The sequence below is a fragment of the Poecilia mexicana genome, unplaced genomic scaffold (assembly GCF_051168715.1).
Source record: "Poecilia mexicana isolate PSO_F unplaced genomic scaffold, ASM5116871v1 scaffold_7, whole genome shotgun sequence".
Lineage (NCBI taxonomy): Eukaryota > Metazoa > Chordata > Actinopteri > Cyprinodontiformes > Poeciliidae > Poecilia > Poecilia mexicana.
Window position 1 is genome coordinate 15,208,428 of NW_028263376.1, and position 21,051 is coordinate 15,229,478.

Below are 21,051 nucleotides of genomic sequence, written 5' to 3' on the forward strand. Positions count from 1 at the left end.
TTAGCAAGGACTTTCACCCCCATCAGCAAATAAATGTAACTGAGCTGATACACATTTCATTTGTTTCAATTCTGTGATAATTAAAATCAACAAACTAACATGAAGCTCTACTGAGGAGTTTGATAAACGCTTTAATGTTTTGTTCTTTGGAAAGAACCTTTTGGGACAGAACTTTATGAGAGAATATTCTGGATTTGCTGTTAAAACCTGTCTTATTTTCTCCAACAGTTTCTGATGTGTGTCACTGTAAACTATCAGGATGTCTGCTAAGATAAATATCACCTTTTACCTTACAGTCCATCACCTTGTTTTATAGCTTCTTACAGAATATGATTGTGATATTGAGGATAGTTCATCTTTCAAAAACAGAAAATAAAGGAACAATGCACAAGAACTAAGAACCATTAGTTTAATTAGTGTAAGACAGCATTTCACATGAGAAAGTGGGATTTTTTTCTGGTTGAAACAATACTAATCGTGACTTCCATAGTTTACAAAAGGAGCAAATTTGCTTCTATGTTTGCAGAGAAGCCATCGCACGCTGAGCTGAGTAGCAACATTTAATGTTTAAATTCAACAGAAGTTCTGTTATACTTAGGCTGCTGCAAGAATGTACAAGTTAAATGCATGTTCACCAGCCTTTTCAGCTTTAAGGCTCATCAACCACAAGCTGATTGTGCAAAAAGGGATGCTGTTTGCACACTTAAAGTTATAATAAGCAAGTTTTATTGGAAATTAAATCCTCCCTAGAGCTAGATTATGATGCCAGGAATGTGGAAACATAGGCCCTTGCCTCACTTGCCAACTGGATTACACGGCACCTGACCTTAATTACAGACCTGCTCAATCAGGATAACACCAGATGGATAGACAGGGAGAGGGATACGGATGGAATATTACATATGATGTTTGGTTATTTTGCTTGTCTTTTGCCTTTTATTCAATGTTTGTTTTCTCAGCTGTAGTCATTTTATGGTTCTTAAGGTCACACATATCACAAATTTACAATATGACTCAGCAAAAATTTCGAACATCAGATTTCTGAGGACCTTATAATAAATTCTTTATTTCAGAATCCTTTCTCTTCCTCTGGAAGTCTAGTCAAATTTAAATCAATGCCAAAAGTGGATTTGGAATCTCTGTTAGAAACACCAGCCCATGCCTTAACATTTATATTTTAACAAAACTTGCTACTTGTAAGCAAATAAATCATTTCTTAAAATAGACGATACAACATAATGTTATTCTTGACAAATTAGTCACTTCACGTTATGTAATAAGGCAATAGCACTTGGTATGATATATTTTTTGTTCCAGGAATTTATAATGTTAAATATAGCATTCATTAAGGTTGCTGTTCATTTTGTCTTGACTTGGTTTTCTGAATATAATAGCCTGTCAGTTTTGGTCGACTTTAAGACACGGGACAAAAGAAATTGGTGATTATATGAAGAAATTAATTTGAAGTCCTGTAACATTACAATGTACCTAAAGTGTGACCCAAGCAGCAGAGCTGACTGAACTCATGTCATAAACCAGAGGTTCCCAAACTGTGGGGCGCGGCCCCTAGGGGGGCACCGTGTCATTGCGGGGGGGGGCGGGGCGCGGGAAGCCATCTGGATGAAAAAAAAAGCAAAACATGAACACTGTATGCGCTGGGTTTTTACCTTAGAATGGCCAACTCTCTGTTATTCCTATGTCAATTTGATACAGTAGAGGCTTCCGCACTTCCCATATCTGTCTCCTCTGTCACTTTTGTCAGCAGTTAAAACTGTTTAATCCGTTGTTAACATGTTGTAACCTGTTCTTCCGAGCCGCCTTTAAATGCAACATGAGCGACGCTCGCGCTGGGTTTCCACCTGTGATGGAGACCTGCTGCTGCTGGGTGGAGCTACGTAGGTTTGTGTTAGAATCACGGCAGCAAAACGCAAAGAACTTTTCAAAGTTTTTCCCTCCAAACTAACCGACTGAGTTGAGTAAAGCTGTTGGATGCAGGTAATGTTAGCTAAAAGATGACTAGCTAATATCAATACATCACCTTAAGCTTAACATGTACCTTCCCCCCCATCACATGCGTCGTTTCAACCAGACAGCCATTTGTAATCCATGGGGGAGGGCGCAGAAAATATTTGGAAACCAATGGGGGGGCACAGAAGAAAAAGTTTGGGAACCACTGTCAAACTATGAAAATGTTCCTTAGCATTTGCAGAACTGCAGAGGCCAACTGGTATCTGCAAGTACTGCTTAGATGTAAAGCTCGACCTGACATATGGGTTGGATCAGGCCAGAATTATATTTGATGGTTGGGCTGGACTCAAACTTCTAACTAGAATTAGAGATTTTTTAGGCCAGACCTAAACTCCATTTTCCAGAAGTCAGGGACCACAACAACTTGTGAATCTGCAAATACTTAATGGCCCCCCTGATAGTTCAAACACAGCATTTTATTATGTATTACTGAGCACAGAGGAAGCAGTCTTGGGAAGCAGAAGCAAACATCTATGGTCTTTCTTCACTACTGCGGGTACAACCAATCAAAACCAGGAAAATGAATGGCACTCCTGGATTGGCTGGTTTACAAATGCAATACAATATTGTGTTAGGTAGGATTGTCCACAAGTATTTCAGCTTCCAAAGTTGCATTTCTTTTGAATATTTTAAGTATGCTCTGTGAAAATATCTGCAAATAGGCAAATTTTCCACAAATAATTTGGATTTACATTCCCCAGTAAAGTCCTCAAATACTGATCCTTGGATGAGATCAGGATTTGCCCTACACTACATTCTTATCTGGTCATGATGTTGGTGAACTCAGATGTATGTTAGTCGTAAAGTACAAGTTGTCAGCTTCTCAAGCATCTGGCAGCTTGAGGTGAGTGATTCTTCATTAGCGCAGACAGATTGTCTACATAGTGTTGAATGTGAAAAGGTTTTTAATTGTTGTGCCACTGTTCCAATAATGAGTAGCAGTTGCAAAAACACTGTTGAGGTGGTACACATGTAGTGTACGCGGTGTGTAAAAGCTACACCGCTCATGCTATGGAACATTTTGACATATATGAAAAATCAATAGCATGTTAGCTGAGCGGTAGCTCATGAAAATCTGTCTGCTTCTGTGTTTATGGGTGGAAAGGAGATTCTGGATCCTTTTCATGCATCGCAGCATTTCTTCCTACAACACAGAAATTGAAGGGAGTAATAGAAATTTATAAAAGTAGGCATTTAGAAAACTTAAGCCTCTGTTAGCATGCTAAGAAGTGGCTTAGTTCATTCATGTTTTGAACTGATTCTAAAATAAGTTACTGCTCCAACAAACTCAGAAGCCGAGTATTTTGTGTTGCTGGTCTAATTAAGATTCATTGCTCTCATGTTCTCATGTGTATACATTGGTCATGGTAGTTGATACAGCCAACAAAGGCAAATACAGTTTACACCAACAAAAGCAGATGAAACTAAATTCCATAATTGTGGCACAAAAAAAAATCACAGCATCCTAAGCATATTTCAGCAAATCAAAGTTTGAACAGTGTCTTTTACAAGTGCTCTTCTCTGGGTCTGCTTGAGTGACAGAAACACATGGTAGCAATTAGGAATATTTCAAGTCTTTTTGATCCAAACCTGACTTTTCCCCAGAATCTGAGCATTTTCCAAAGTCACTTCCTTTCCATGTAGTGATATTTTTATTCATGTCATTTCTCAGTCATTTGGCTGAATCCAGCAGATGAAGCAGCAATGTTTTGATTATACTGTGACAACACATTATGAAGAAGTCTGTAGACTTACAATTGTTCTTTTTTCTTGCTTTTTATTTTCTTCTACAGAGGGAAAACGAGAAAGCCAGAGAACGTTGAATATTGCCATCCGCCCACTAGATTTCCTTTTTCCAGCTTCAGATAAACTTTGTCCTCTTTTTCAAGATAAAGTAGAACTCCATTGGTGGCAGCTTCACGAGTCACATCTTTGTCCCCTGCAAAGGCAGAGATGACTGGTTTTCCGTTTAGCATCAAGTTAACCTGAATAATCCACAAGAAAGTAACAATTAATGACAATAAGGATGACAATAAGGTACAAACAACAAGCACAAAACTGCAACAAAGACATTTATTAAAGTTAAGACAGGGTGTGCTGGTAAATATAGAATAATATTATCAGTCTGAAGTTTGACTGCATCCTCAGGTGAGCTTTTCAAACTGGATGAACTTCAGGGAAACCACTCACCTTTGGCTGGTTTGAGACTAAGATACTAGAAGTTTAGGACTTGTGAAAAAGTTAAAAAATGTTTCCTCAAACTTTTATACATTTGCCTCTGAAGAACATGTAAATGTGAATTCAGAAACACAGCCTTGGGAATACCTTCAAGAAGCAAGGTGCTTCCCTCTGTGATAGAGACTTTTGGTTACTTGAACAACAAAGGAACCCAACTTCCTCTCTGTATAAAATGTGTTTGCTATAATTTGTTGTTTTTCTTTGTATTAAATGATTATTCAAATAAGTATAGTTCAATTTATTATGGGACTATTTTTATACATATCCTGCTTTTGTACAGGTATATATTCATTGCCATTTGTCTAGACCAGTGATTTCCAAACTTTTCAAGCTGTGAGAAACAGAATACTGGTGGAAAAGACCATCATTACAAGTTAATCATACCATAAGGTCAATTAAACAAGAGTGTCCTGATAGTAGAAACATAATCATGAGCAAATATGTTACTTTTATCTATTTAACATTGACATATAACATTTACAGCATACGTGTGCTTTCTATTATCAGTGTGGTGCAGAGGGGTTCTGGACTCCACACTTGCTGATTCACAAACCCCAGTGGGGTTCCAACCCCGAATTAGGAAACCAGTGGTCTAGACTACTAAACCAATTTAATGAGATTTAAAGGAGCAGTGAGGCATTGGAAAAGCAAAAATCCAATAAAATCCAAGGTGAATTGCTAACACTATTAAAACTGGTGCAGTAAGAACGGCTCCTTCCTGAGCTGACAGAGCTGTCTTGTGGTTGATATGACTAATGCCTGGTGAAAAGATTTTTTTATCTTGGTTAACAAAACACCTATTCTATTAGTCTGGTTCTGATAGTACTGTTTGTTTGATTTACCAAAAAATAAGTTCTGATAAATATATCTTTTCAACATATGCTCTGATCTTTTTCCTCTTGCTTTTTTTTTTTTATGAAAAACTGCCCAAAGTCCAAACCCTTTGGTGTGATGAATGTATAACATTTTTGATTGAATTATTTTATATTTAGGCTTTATTGTCTGCTCCACTACATCAACATGGTTCAGTTAACCAACTAGCCTTATTTCTTTTCAGTCCCATGAAGGCACTGAAGGGAATATACTCACGTTTGTACAATACACACTTATCAGTTTAGCTTTTTCAAATCTTTTGGCCAATTAGTGAAAAAACCTCAGACTTTTCAAGTTGTTTTGATTATGGCTGGCATTTCCACTAGACCACATTTATAAAATAAGTTAATTTTTTCCACTTGTCATGGATGCATTAATACCAATTCCACTGAAAAGAAGCATCCTAAAATGAAGGTATCAGATATGTTTGTTTTACTTCTGTATCATCTGTGCTTGCCTTGAGGATGGCATAGGTATAAAATGCTAAATTCACCCATTTTTATCCTAAGTAAAATTGCTAAAAGTGATATTTAGAGTACATCTTTTTAAAGCTTTTGATGATTAACAATTTTTAAAGCTGATATAATTGTGTCAGCTAATATTTTTTAGAAGAATTACTATAATACATTTAGCCATTTTTACAGAAAATGGCGTGTGAACTAAATGAAGACAGTACCTGTATAGTTTGGCTCTGGTACACTTTAATGACGTGGAAGTTAAAACTGTAGACTCCTTTTCTTGGGGAAAGAAAGACAGACTCAAATGTGAAGTAGTTTCCTATATTCACAAGCACCTGGGAGAAAAGGGGGAAAGCAAAAACAGTATGTATTGTGACAACGGTCCTTATTTATTCAATACTTCTATGAAGGCCTTATTTCAAATGGCTTTTGTGATTAAATAAAAAATGTTATCAACCATGCCGGATTCTCTCCTGTGAGTGTCCCTAGGGTCAGACACTGAAATGACACAATTCGCCAAACATTTAACTGCTGTTCTTAGGTGGATTAAAAAATGCATTCAAAGGTTTCCAGGGTTTTTATTTGTTTTGTCGTTTATGGCCACATCACACTTTCCATTGCCTCTTTTTCAAGATAAACCTGAAACGTAGAGGCTTTGTCATGTTGTACTATACACAAAATAATCTACTGACAATAATAAAGTAGACAAACATGTTTTCATTCATTTACATGTTGAAATCTATGTAACCTGAATATGTCCGTCAGCATCTCCAGCAGACCATTTACAACCGTCTCATGGTGTCACTAAAAGGTTTTTCTGCACACACAGTCACATTAGAGCCACTGTGTCTAAAGCAAAACGGAAAGAAAAGGTTAGTGGATTTTAATTAATGTAGGCAGCAATTCTCTTCCTACCTGCAGTTTCACATCCTCCTGATTTGCACCTGCTCAAAAACCAACATAAGCTGAATCAGAACCCTTCTCATATCTAGTCATGGGATTCGCTGAATTCACACACCAGATCGTTATGCAGAGACGTCAAAAGATCACGGTGTGCAATTCGGATTAGAAGGCAGACTGTTTCAGGGATCCCAACACTTGATGCTGCCAATGTACGTGTAATTTTTGTGATTTTTCATGTTTGGGCTCTTCTTTTATGCTGAGACTGCAGGGACAGTCCAAGAATGCTGAGGCAATAAGCTGTATCTGCTTCCAGTTATGCCTGTCACCAACCACAGCAGAGCTTTTTAAATGGTCAAGTTTCTTGTCACCACAATTACCTCAAATACTATTCTTTTGCCCTGAAATCCAATATGTCTTATGAAAGTGATGCAAAATATGATAAAAATACAATATTGATACAGTATATATTACCTCCATCTCAAGGACTAGAACCAAATTGCACCAAAAAATTGTCTAGTGAATATTGGTGGTGATGGGGGCAAAGTAGAAGAAAATTAAAATAAGCCAGATGTTGTGCAGCTGACTTCACACAAAATCTAATCTAGGTAGAAATCACGCCCTCTATTCAGATGTGCCTGATTGTCCTTGTAATTAATTTGTATATTCATATAAACAGCATGTATTTTCATCAAAAATCATTTTGCTTCTTTAAAATACAGCAATTGTTGCATTGATATTCCAATAGTTACTATGTCTGCTGAGCGTAGGGAAGAAATTCAAAATAAATGAATGGTCTACTGTAAATTTTTAGCTTACTAAGTGAAATTACTTTTACTTTATTTCAGTAGAATTGTAAATTAACTCTTCTGAACTTTGACTTTTGTGGTTTTGAGTATGTTTTAAGAAATATATTGATATTAGCAAATCCAAGCTAGTTCATGACAGTATTGTACTTTAATTTATAATCTAATCAGTATTTACCTTATCTCTGAATGGATTAGATAAAGGGAAGCATCATTCTACTATAGTTAAGTCTTAATCATCACTTACTGATACAGAAACTCCATTTTGTGATTTTTACACTCAAATTACTTTCTACAAGTTAAATCCGAGTAAAGCCTCCAAAAGTCAGTACCTGGACTTCCTGATGATCTGAATGATAACAGTAAAGAATATTTCTATCAATCAATTTTCCTACTTCTCTCATCAGCTGTGGACACACCTGATACAGAACAACTGATACAAAGTTTGAATTTCTCACATCTGCTGGACTTGATGGGCGGATTGCTCCTGCATCTACTTAATGCAAAACAGTTGCAAAAACTCAAGGAGACTCATCACTTTGCAATTTTCCCCTAGAAGCTATAAACTCAAAAATGAATTTTAGAGCCAGTAGTGTAGGAGAAACCAAGGGGAAAATGTCATTTTAGGGAATCGGTCTTGTGTGTTTCCACCATATTTTTCCGGATTCCTGCAGAGACGAGCTTCTGCTTGTTATTTTTAAATGCCACAAGAGAATAAAAAAAGGATACGGTGGAGTTTGTGTTCTGATAATTACAGATAACAGTAAAGAGGCTTTTAGTGATATAACAGTGAGGACTGTGCCTTTTGTTTGGCCAGAACAAGTTATGCATTATGTCCCAGAACAGTTCTAGAATGTAATTTCAGTTTTCTTCTTCAGTAAAAAAGTATTTGAATCTTTAATCTTATGTTCTCTTATGCGAGGTAAGCCAAAGGATGATGGGTGATTTCAGGCATTTTTCTTTCAAAGCAAGTCATAAACCTCAAGAAAGTAAATCTGTCTTCTCGGACAGATTGGTTTATAATTAATTATTCATTTTTATTGTCAGAGACTATTTATACATTCTAAACAAATAAGTAGGTCAAAAGTCTGTGTAGACACTTATTATTGTTACAATAATAGAATAAACACATTAAATATGGGCAAAATTGGCTATAGCTTAGAGTATGAGTTGCTTGATCTGTGTTGTTCACCCGACATTATTTCATACATTTACAGAAGTAAACATATCACAAACTGTGTTTTTGCTTTTGCCTACTTCTTTCAGTAGGCATAACGTTGGGAACAACAGGCTATTTAAAATGTTCTTGGAAAAACATATGATTTATTTAAAACATGACTCATTTAGACATTAATTTATTATAACAGCATGCATTAAATAGGATGCTGGCCCAAATTATCTCTTCATATGTCAGGTTGCCAGGTAACATGTCTCCTATGTTGTCAAATGAGCTGAGTTATAAACTTTTTAAAAGTTTTAAAAGCTATATACATGATCATTTCACCCAGATGACTGTAATGTGCTTTGGCTACATTTATGGTACTCAACAGTAGAAAGAAGTTGGCATAGCAGCTTAATTTGGGGTGCAAGTGATGCTAAATGAATGGCTAATAATAAGGATAGCTCTTTGTTGTGACTCCTATGGAGACCATGTTGTAGGAATCGACAGGTCACATGAAATTAGGTCCAGGATTACATAAATGCTTCGCTCTTTTGCTTTCACTCCACACTAATGGGATCACAAAATGTTAACAAATGTTTCCTTGCACTCTGAGACACAACATATCAATGGTGAACATATTTATGGTGGTGAAACATATATACATGATGCATCCCACAACCTAAATGGCCAATAGGAAAGCCACCACATTTAGACGATTGGGCTGATTTTTCCTTCTGTTCAGTCCCATTCTGTGTAGAAAACTTCTGAGAGTGCATGATTCCATCCACAATGCGCAGCAACATCCGTATCTGTTCAAGTTTTAGATCATTGAAGTAGGAAAACTTGATTAATTCATGTGTACTAGCCTCATTATCCATACACTAAAAGCAAACCTTCTGGATGAAATTTCACGTTTATTATAACATATAATATAGTTATTATAACATGATAGCGTTTAAAAAATGTTTTCTTTGTGACAGCAAGATGCTTCCATAGGATGTGCTTCCAGTGAGATAATAATGAAATGAGGTTTGGATGTTGGTGGTTTTGTTACAACACGACAGCAGAACTTTCACCATGTATGAAGAGCATCTTTAGGGAAATCCAGGAGTTACGACAATAAACATCACAGTAAGTTTTTTTTTCAGCTATTTAGAAAAAACTTGCATGTTGCTGGCTTTAGTTATTTTAAAATAAGCCCTGTTTTTTATTTAAAGTTCAATCTAACTGCTAATTCTGTACACATTTCTATTTATAAATACCTAAATAATTTGCATACTATCGTGCAATAAATCCTCAAGCATTAAAAAATGTTTTTAGTTTTTAAAGAAAGCCTGTGCTTTAAGTTAAACAATTGATAAGCTTTAAAAACTATAAATTGTGTGAGAATTTCAAACTTTGGGGCCCCTTGCTAGCGTGGGGAGGGCCCTAAGCCGCAGCTTTGTTCGCGCATGCCTTGAACCGGCTCTGGGTGAGCGTTACGCGTACACGCTGATGGTAGGAAGCACAGGTGTGTGTGTGTGTGTGTGTGTGTGTGTGTGTGTGTGTGTGTGTGTGTGTGTGTGTGTGTGTGTGCGGGCTAATACAGGACACAAGATCCGGTTACTTTCGGATCTGCGTGCGGGGAACCACATTATTTGCGTGTCAAACTAAACTCCAGGGTGCAGCTGCAATAAAACCTCCAACGATATTTTAATGTCCTGCATCACGTCAGAGACAAGTTTTACGAAAAAGCCAAAGGAGTAAAACTGGATTGAAAACATATTGACAGAATATTAAAACTGATGTTAGTGCGCGTTCATCAGTTTTTAAGCACATTTTAAATAAGATTAATTGTCACAACAATAAAAAAAAGGTTTTAACCTGATCGAAGTAGATTATTCTTGTTTTGTTGCTCATTTCTGACGGTTCATGATTGTTGCTCCGGACTGCAGAAAAAGCCACCTTGGAGTTGGCGGCGCGCACGGAGATGCCGAGCGGAGAGGACGAAGACCTCCAGTCCGTGGCCGGGTTGGAGTCGCACACCACCAGGCATTTTCCCTCCAGCACGATCGGCTCCGTATCATTCTGAGCTCTCGCAACCCCGGAGATCATTGTCCAGCTGAGCAGCAGTATGAGCGAGTTCACCATGGCGCTCCTTTTTCTGTTGTAATAGCTCCGATTTGAAGAGAGCGAGAGAAATTCTCCTGCGCGCCGCGAGTTCTCCAGTCCCTCCACCGGTCTTCACCGCCGCAGACGCGTCTGACGCTGTGAGCTTCTCTTACTGGACCCAAAAAAGAGCCATTATCGAGCGAAACATCAGTGACAATGAATCCTTATTAGATCTAGATCACGTTACGCAGAAACAAAAGAAGCAAAAATGTTATCATTTTCAGTTCGAATTCATTCAGGAATCGTGGATGAGACCATAGTGGACCACCGTGGAAGCTGGATGAAAAATGGTTCCAGTGAAATCAATCGATGAACCGTCCATAGCCCTCACTCCTCCGAATAACGCATCTGGTAACAGCTGCTCCCGCAGTGATGTTCCGCCTTTGTGCGCGCTCAGACTTCCACTTTACGCACACACGTGTGGCAGGAGAATAATTAACTATGTGTGCGTAAATGTCCCAAAGCTTAGATTACATTTCCTCATTCTCTTCAAAATTAATTTGATCTTCACAATCTCAAAGTACACTCTGATCCGCTGACAGTAATAAGAACATACATGGGATGAAGAATGAGAAAAAACATAATCTTCGAGGAAATTGTTCCCAGGTAATTTTCACTTTCTGTCTCAGCTTTGGGAGCCTGAGTGCAATAAAGAGCATCTCATCAAAACATCTGCATCTGTCCAGATCTGTCCAGACTAGGTCTCTAGTTTCAATGTAATATTGTGATTCGTTGTAGTCTCACCGCGCGCAGCTGGACTGGACATTTTTCAAAGTTAGTGCGCGGATCTGTGGTTTTTCAAAGGAGTCAGTGAAGGAACCTTCATGGCTCCTGACATCAGAGAATCTACTGTCAGATTATGAATGTCTTCAAAAGGCAGAACTTTCCATAAGTTGAAAGAATTTCTCCCGTTTTAAACTCGATTTCATGCATTGTAAACAACATGAAACTCAAATGTGTACAAGTCTAATTGGTCAAGAGCTAGTCAATAAAATAAAATAAGTGTTCAGCTCATTTGGAGTTCTAAAGCATGTAGATCCTTATTTACTGTTAGTTCAAGAGTTAGTTTCAATCTAAACAGTGGTGAATTGTAGCTGATATATTTTGCAAAGACATTTTATCAACTGCTCCTGCTGAATGTTTCAAGCAGTATTGTTGGAAAATGTTCCAAAAATCACAGTCAAACATTGTTAGGATATGTGGTAGATTGTTTTACCTGGACACATCACCGGTTCATACCAGGACAACAAAGAACCACACAGGACAGGGAACCTAAGCCTGTAATTGCTGTGAGACAGAAATACAAACATGTCTAATATCTTAATAATTATTCTGTCACAGAGTTGCATGGTATAATGCAATGCATCATTGCTGTGCTATGGAAGTGGCTCTGAATGGGGATGGAATGGACAGACGGATCATATCACTGATAACATCTTGAACATTTTCTGTTGAATGCATTATAGTATTTCAGATTGTTGGAGTGAAGAACTATTCAACAAGTCTGAAGTTGTATTTAATTTTCAGATTAAAACTGTAAAAATAATCTCCTTTAGTAAATGCAGCAGCGATAAGGTTTTCTTCTCCTTCAGGTAATTCCTTATTTCAGTAAACAGTCAGGAGGAGCTGCACAGAGAGTCTAGTGATGACGGACGGTTGTGCAGCTCTGATCATGTCAACACTGTAATTACTCTTGCTTCACAGCAGGAAGGATCTTGGTTTGAGCCTCAGTTAAGGTCTCTTTTTTAGATGAGATTTTATTTTCTTTCCATGCCTGTCTGGGTTTTTCAATATGAGTTAAAGTTCTAACCCAGATGACTGCACACATCTATTTATTTACCCATTTTGCTCTTTATATTAAGTTAATTATGTCTGTATCTTTCAAAGTTTCTCTTTATACCATCAGGAGTCAGAGTTATTTAATGTTATGATATGAAATACAGCAGCTGGAGACGAGTTGTTCCTGTCTCTAGTTTTATTGAAGCAAAGGAGAGCCTACCTTGTCACCTCATGACTCTGTCTATTGTGAAGTTGTTTGTCTCACCACCCAAATAAGCAAACTGCTCCCTAATGAACAAGCTCATTAACATGGTTACTAATGAGTCACTCTCAGATAGTTTCTTTTGAAAAGCTGTCTCACCTTTTCTCTTTCTTTTTCTTCTTGAAACCCTGCTACAGTTAAGATATGTTTGTGTCTGATGCAGATAGCAAGGTGCTGTTGTTTGGTCTCACAAGGTAAAAAGGCAAAAATGTCTTTAGACGTCCCCACACAAAAATATGGGAAAGCTAAAAATGCTCAATTTTTAAAATTGTGCCTGAAACTATAATTATAAAATAATCGGCAGGTAACTGAAATACCTTATTTAGCAAAATACAATGGTGACTACTTGCTTGCTGAAAAAGAAATAAATAAAAACAAACTTTACTTCTTCAAACATAAGACAATTAAAAGAATGGCTGCAGTTGGCACGCTAAGGTGACACTTAGCTGATGTTTTGTAAAGTTATAATAAATTTATCTTTAAATATTTAACATCTACTGTTCTGTTCGAGACAGTTTCCCACCCAAACAGCCGATCAGTTAACTGAGTTTCCAAACAAGTAGAGAACTGGAAAGAATTTTAATAAACTGCAGGTCCAACTTACCAGCTGTTCGGCCTCCACATCTCTTCACACTTCTTCACTTCTCAAATGAAGGATACTCCTACTGATCTTGGTTTCACAGAACCTCACATCTAAGAATCAAAAATCTCCCTTTAACTCATCACAGAGTAAAATTTTAAGTTTCTGGAGTTCTTTTTAAATGAAAACTTTTGATTTTAAATAATGAATGTCTGAATTTATTAAGTCAGCAATAAGGTCTGTGAAATAAAGCGCAACCTACTATTCATAAGCTCCACAAAAACAACCACTAAACCACCACAGAGATTTTAACTGCCTTTTTATTTCTTTGAAATGCCAGTCAAGCAGCTTTGGTAGTAACCCAGACCCCCAAGGTCAGGTGTCTCACACCTCTTTTCTTTCTCTGCAATGCTGCGTGAAGCCTCTGAAGAAATCAAATTTTATCAAAAACATCGGAGCAACCTTTAGGATTTGTTACATTGTCTGCAGGGTGAAAAGTAGCCTCTTACTTCATTATTTCAGTGTGAGCTTAAATTCAAACTGCATTATGTAACTTTAATTAAAAAAATAATTTTTTTACATTTTTGTTGAAACTGTCACACAAAAACCAAGCTCCTCTGCCTTCTTCCAGTACGCATAGTGCTAACTAGAAACAACCAATCACAACCTAGAGGTGGGTCTTGGTGCTGTCGGTCATGACTGTGTGCACCCCACACACTTCCTCTCTGCTGTGAAACTGCTTCTTTCTGTCTGCAGAGCCTGTCGCTAGTGTACATGGTAACCAATGACAGCGGATAAACAGTTTTCTATAATTCTGAGTTGTTTCTCCGCTATTAGCACATTTAGCAACACGTTCACTAGTTTGACAGCACTAAGATGCTCCTATGATTGGTTGTTTTTGATGGGAGCAGTGAATTTCTCCAGACAGCCCTGGTAGCACAGGCAGGAGGTGGAGGAGCTCAATCTTTTCATAGTGATAAATTTAACAAACACATGAAAAAATTATAAAAGTTGCATATTGCACCTTTAAAGGATATTGCACAAAAGGTTGTATTACATTGTGTCAATAGCCTTTGATTAAATTGCCCTAAGAGCAGTTTTTTTCTGCAGTTTCATCATTTATATTTAACATAAATATCTAACAAATAATGCCATATGATCCACCAGTGAAGCTTGCAATGCCACTTTCCTGCATCTCCTTCAACCTCACTGTGAGAAGTGGCACCAGCTTGGAGAGGAAACTGTAAGCCATCTGTGCCATAAGTGCTGTACTGCCTTTATGTCTGACTGACATGTTCTCTCCTGCCCTAAAATGTTCAGTTTTCCATCGTATCTTTAGGCTAGTATTCTCTCAACATGGCTAATCAGACTAGAATTGAGAATGTTTTTTCTCCACATTTTATGCAGCAATATCAGACTCTGCAGGACAGTAATGGTCAGCACATCTCTGAAGCATAATTCAGTAATCAGGATAAGATAAGATACCAGACCAGGCTAAAGAGAAGCAGAAGCAGGCTACCTGGATACAAATGCTCACATTTTCTTTTTACCACCTGTAGCCAAATTAAACCTCTGCATGTATCCCAATATTTTAATGCTGAATAAAAATTCAGGTAAACAAGTGATATTTTATATTCACTCTGTTATTTTGACCTATCACACACAGCAGTGATTGGATCACTGACCCCGGTTGGGTCATGTCAAAGAGGTTAAATCTGTGCATTGATATTGTGATTTCAGTGGGTGGTTAGAATGATGGTGACCTCTGACTTCCCACATAAAAAGTTGTGTACTGATAGCCTGCATGTTTAGAATGAGACTTACCGTATTTTCCGCACTATAAGACGCACCTAAAAACCTTCAATTTCCTCAAAAGCCGACAGTGCGCCTTATAATCCGGTGCGCCTTATATATGGACCAATATTGAGCCACAACAGGTCCAGCAACGGACCTTACCACAGGGGCCGCGTTTCATTGGCTAATGCCCATTTTAGGTCACAGTGCAGCTACCACGTGCGTGACCGTCTCACAAACACAAGCTACAGTAGTAAACATATGCTAATGTACATTGTGGACCATCAAAACCATGAATGCCGACTTACCCAGCCTTGCAAGAACAATAGGCATCAGTGATCTTGTCCACAGCTATATTTATGCTGAGGGTGTGAGGATCTGCTGTTTTCCTCATCTATCGGTAGCTTTTAGCTGTGACGCGCACAATGTTGGAGGCATCCAGTGGCTCAAACACCTTGATGTCGTCCAAAAAAGATGACATGAACTTGTTGGTTCCCCTGTCCATTGTCGTGGCTGATATGTTGTGAAAATCCGGCAGAAATGCTACGCTAATTAACTCAGATCGAAATGAAAGACGTCATGTTTACACAGACATGCAGTAGGCTGCTTACGTAGTTGGTCCACTACGGTAAGCAGCCGCCAACTTCTTTTTCCCCCGTAGAAGAAGTAGTGCGCGGTGCATGCTGGGATAGTTGTCAGAACACTGGTTTGTTAATAAAGTTTGATAATACATTTAAAGGGGGGGAGGGGCAGGGGAAGAGAGACAGAGACTGCAGCGGCAGCGTGTCGGTTGGTCTGTGTTACCCAGAAAGCAGTTGGCCATAATATCGCAACACCAACACCGTGAGTGAAACAACGGCTGGGCCAGCCTACTATATAAAGTACTCGGGGACCATTTCTTTATTAATGTGGATTTGTAATAATAGAGTATGAAGCGTCTATTCTATGCGCCTTATAATGCGGTGCGCCTAATGTATGAAAAAAGTCCTAAAATAGGCCATTCATTGAAGTGCAGAAAATACGGTAATTTAGAAAAATAAAAGTTGTTAGACCACGCTTCTTAAGAGATGTATTGTATAAACAAATCTATTTCTTTGTCTTCACATAAATTTGAAGTTGATCAATAGGAAACATTTGCAATTAAAACAAAACATTTAAAACTGTTGACAATGACCGTATAGTATTTAATTAGAATTTTCTGTTCTGCTTTAGAGTGTTGCATAGTATCTGCTGTGATAATACATTATACCAGGGACCAATGTGTTTGTATAAAATATACAGCTGGCAGACAAATATTTGCTCAAAGGTTGCACATGAGCTTTATAATTATTTTAATGTTAATTAATAGTTAATTTTCCCGAGTAGTTTGTATCTTCTAGTCTCATGTTTTAGTCATAAAGTACAGCTGTTACTTCCACTAACTAAAAGCAACTTGATCCATGATACAATGACGGTGAAGTGGTGTTCAAGAGTGGAATTATTCCATTAACTATTTTAATGCTTGTTTATGAGGTTCATTGTTATTTAACTATCAAAGTCAAAGTCGGTTTATGGTCTGTTCTTCACATGTGCCAGAAAGAGATAAGAAAAGACATTCCTGACATTCAATAAAGCAAAGTGCACAGGCACAATAAAACATATTGTCATATTTCTTTTGTTTTGTAGATGCATAGAATATTCTATTCTTCTAGTTCTGAGTGAATACAGTATTCATTTTGTGAAGATTAGTCTGAATGGCAACATTAGTTTTAAAATATACACCAAATATACACTCAAGACAACTATTGCCCAAGATAGACAGAAAGTTCATAACATACTTTTGTGCACTCATTATTTTTTGTTCTTCTGTGAGACTGATTTACAAATCAAACTGTTGCATCAGGAGGAGTGGTGTGTAACCTTATCCAAGAAAAAGTGTCCAAGTACCAGAATCTGTCAGCTCTGGCAAAGTGCTCTTCTTTCTATGTAGCTTTTACGTTAGCTTTGTAACTTTATATCCTCATTTGGATAAAAGCGTCTCCCAAATGAATAAATATAAATACACAAACAGGATATGATAAGCCTCAGAGTTTCAGCAGTAAAAACCCAGTCAAAGCTGAACTCTGCATCAGTTTGTACAGCTGTCTAATCCCTCTGGGTTACAAAATACTCACATTTTTTTATCCAACAGAAGGAAGCAAGACACATGAAATTAAGGCCTATTATTGGCTGATTGTAAAAAAAAACAAAAAAAAAAAAACAATTGGGCGTGAAAAGATGATTATTTAATCTGCGTGTACTATATTATTCATGTTGTGTAGCATGTAGCGTGTAGCGTAAGTATTGTTAATTCAGAAAAAGGAGCAGTGACATTACTTACTGTTTAAACTTTACCTTTAATAACATAAAGTTACCTAATTTTTAAAGTGAAATCAGTAATACTTTTATAACAAATTTATATCAGTAATGATTTCTTGGTTAATGTCAAGTTGTCATAACAAAGACATTTTGAATAATGTCAACTTTGTATTAAAAGTGTCATGATTTACCGAATGACGCTTTATGACAACAGTCATAAATATTCATGAAGGCTTATTCATGTTCATGACATGTGTTATGTCATGTTTATGACGGTGTCATGACAGTCTTATTCACCCCCTTTCAAATAAAGTGTTACCACTTCTACACCACGACTGAAGTTACATTTACACTCACATTTTCTTAAACACAAAGTAGTGCATGTCGTTTTGAGCCTGGATGTAAAGCTAGAGATTAGCAATCAGTTAGTGACGTTGGCGACGGTTAACCATCACTGATACTTTCACATTTTGCTGAGGAAATTTACTGATGCTGTAAGTCAGCATTAGTCAGCCACTTTTAAGTTTACACATAATCAAAGAGTAGCAGCATTATCATAAAATGTATTATGTAGGGACCTATGCAGGTAATCATTGTTATCAAGTGGATGTCATAGTGCTTTAGTATGAATAAAAGTCAAACCTTCCCTGCAGTAAAAATTCTTTCTTCACTTGTTTGCATGCAAAATATTTTTTCCACCCTTTAGTTGTTCAGAAGTCTTCACAAAGTTTTCATCACATCCAGTTTATGTGGATGTATGTCTGCATTGGTACATAGACATGAATCTTTGACAGAATTTTTTCAGCTTCACATAAATATAAGTCTAACAGAATGAAGAAAAGGATGTTGTTAGAGTCTGTATTTTCTTTCAAGTTGTAAAATGATTTTCTTCCATGCTGTTGACATGTGATGGTTTGGTAAACATTCCCTCGGCTTGTCTGAAAACACACTGCTTTCACATCAGCTGGATGGGGTTGTATTCATTTCAGCCTAACGACGTCAGAGCCATGTGTACCTGAAAAAGAAGCTAGCTTTTCATTTGCAAAGTGAAATCTCCAACCGCACCGACGTCCCAAACCTGCCGAAGCTCTTCCGAACAGCCTGATTAAATGCAAACATCTTTTCACACATTCTGATGTATCACCTAAAGTACACAAGCTTGTAAAATAAACACCAAAGCCCCCTGAGGTAACACTTGGGCTGGAGTACTAAACTGCTGACACTCAAGCACATGCAGCACTTCATTAACAGACATAAACGGAACCCAACCTACATATTGATGAGTTTGGATATCAGATTGACAGAAAAGTAGTGAACAAATGTTCTGTGGCCAAATAAATCCAGGTTTACTTTTACCTTTTGAATGTTTGGAGAAGCTGCTTTTACACTGTTCTGTTGGCACATTCATATGTCCCCAGGTTTAGACTACCAAGGTATTTTGAGGTGAAGTTTAAGAATTTAGACAAACACCTCTTTATTCCCTATTGTATGTATTTTCTGCAATACCAGGTACATCTGGCTGCAAAGACATATCCTCAGTATGACACTACCACCACCAATTTTGACATTTATTACAGTTCTGTCTTGACTCTGTCAAATATTTTTCCTGTCATTGAGATTAATATTTATTTGGCAACTTTTCCAGAGGACATTTAGCTTGTCAATGTGCAAAGCTGCAAGTTTCAGCTGAGTTTGAAGGTTTTGATTTTGACATTTCTTGTCTGGTTGGCAAGAAATGTCACTGATGATATAAAACTGGCTTCACTGAGTATAATGTGAGGCTGAAGCAGCTGCACACAACAACAAAGTTGAACGCATTACAACAGGGTTGCTATGTTTGAGCGACTTCGTTGAGAAGCGTTAAATTGCAACTATGTGCAGTTTACAATAACTGAACGCCACAGCTGTTTGGTCTCTTACCAGTGTAAAAACCTGCATGGAAAGTTGTTGAAGGTGACCTGTTATGCATCCTTGAACAGGTCAGGATTGGTTTGTAGGATACACAAAACAAGTTCATTACATTTCTTTTAGGTAATGAGATTTTAGTCTGCTCAGTTCTGCCTATTTTGAGCTCCTTTAAGAATGAGCTGTCTTCACTTTAAATCCAAAGAAGCTGCTGGCCACGTTCCTCCACTCAACGTTTACACTCACACGTGAAAATGGCTGCAAATAAATGTGCAATCACACAGCTGTTTATCTTTGAAAAGTAGAAGTAGAGTATCCAGCACAACCAACAAGAATGAAACAAGTTTTTTTTCTGAATGGTAAGTTAAGAAAAAAAAAAACACTCCATCTTTAACAGCAGCCATTGTAAAACGCATACAACAGTAGAACCCAAATAGAAGTATTAAAAATGTGCACAATTTGAATTCCGCATAAGATGTTACCTTTAAGAATTGTAGATGCAACATTCTTGTCTGTCTTGGATTATGGTGATATTTTATATGCTCATACTGTCTCTCAGTGTCTTCTTGCTTTGGATTCTGTTTCACAGGGCTCTGAGATTCATCACAAACTTAAAATCTCTCTCTGTCCACTGTATTCTCATTTTGGCTGGTTCTACCTTTCCATTCACTGTTTGATTCATTGGGATCTTTTTACTTATAAGGCAGTATTGGGACTCCATCCTCCTTACCTAAACATTTATATCCACCAGAGGCCTGCAGGGATTTTTTACCAGCACTCACAGGCCTGGTTTTTACTGACGGTTCCTAGAATCTGCACAGATTCTGGCAAAAAATCTGTGTGTCATTGCTTTTAAGCTGCTTTAGAACCTAGGTTTTCAATTTTTAATGTTGATGTTGTTGTTGATCAGTGAGTGTGTCTCTCTCTAAGTGACTACTTAGAACTGTGCTGCTGCCATTTGCAGGACATTCTTTTAAAAAAGAGATTTCTACTCTACAAAAGCCGCTGGTATGAGCCACAGTCTGAAACAAAAGCCTTGTTTTTCTACAAATGTGCAGCCTAATCATTCCTCTGATTATAGAACAATAACCTCTGTATACTTTCTGCTGTTTAATGACTTTCTTCTGCAGGAGAAAATAGGTAAGAAATGAGTCAATAAAAAAAGAAAATCCTGAATGTTAGATGACTTATGGATTAAATATCGCTTTGAACTTTAATGAATATCTGACAAATCATCCCCAGACTTTACCTACATTCATCACCTACAGCCCAAAACGCAGATCATGTTTAAAAGAGCAACAATCTCCCAACTGGGAGTATTGTAGATTGGTGGTTTGATATTGAAAAGGGAGAGTGACAAGATGCAGAAATACGATGTGGAAATCTGTTGTGTTTTGTTTGTAACACATTAGGAATATCAAGCAGGTGATATTTGGCTATAAATATTACAGTTCACATCAATATGCAATCTAATATGTCACGGTGATAAATGAGGAGAAAGCAGTGTACAAGAGGCTCAAATTTGCTGAAGTCAACCACATTTGCTGATGTTTTCAGTGACATTTGAGATCTTGTGTTGACTGCCTCCACAAAATCCCAAATCATCTCCACCAGATCCAGATGAAAGATGTCTTAAACAGTCTTAGTCTGTAAATTGAAGTGTTTTGCATAAATTTGAATTGCTATAAGATAATGAGGAGTGATGTGTTGAGGAGTTTGCAACATTATCGCTCCGTGTCTCTGGTGTGTTTGGGAATATAACCCAGAACAAAACTGTG

The 21,051-nt window shown here is 37.4% G+C and overlaps 1 protein-coding gene across 1 annotated transcript; it reads right to left on the reverse strand.

Annotated features, from left to right (window-relative positions):
- Positions 1 to 2,642: 2,642 nt before the first annotated feature.
- cbln4 (cerebellin 4 precursor) lies at positions 2,643 to 10,955 on the reverse strand. The gene is made up of 3 exons (XM_014979797.2): positions 10,329 to 10,955; positions 5,816 to 5,932; positions 2,643 to 4,013 (listed from the first exon to the last, which is right to left on the reverse strand). The coding sequence occupies exons 1-3, from the start codon at positions 10,593 to 10,595 to the stop codon at positions 3,816 to 3,818; spliced, it is 582 nt and encodes a 193-aa protein (XP_014835283.1). The 5' UTR covers positions 10,596 to 10,955; the 3' UTR covers positions 2,643 to 3,815.
- Positions 10,956 to 21,051: the final 10,096 nt, after the last annotated feature.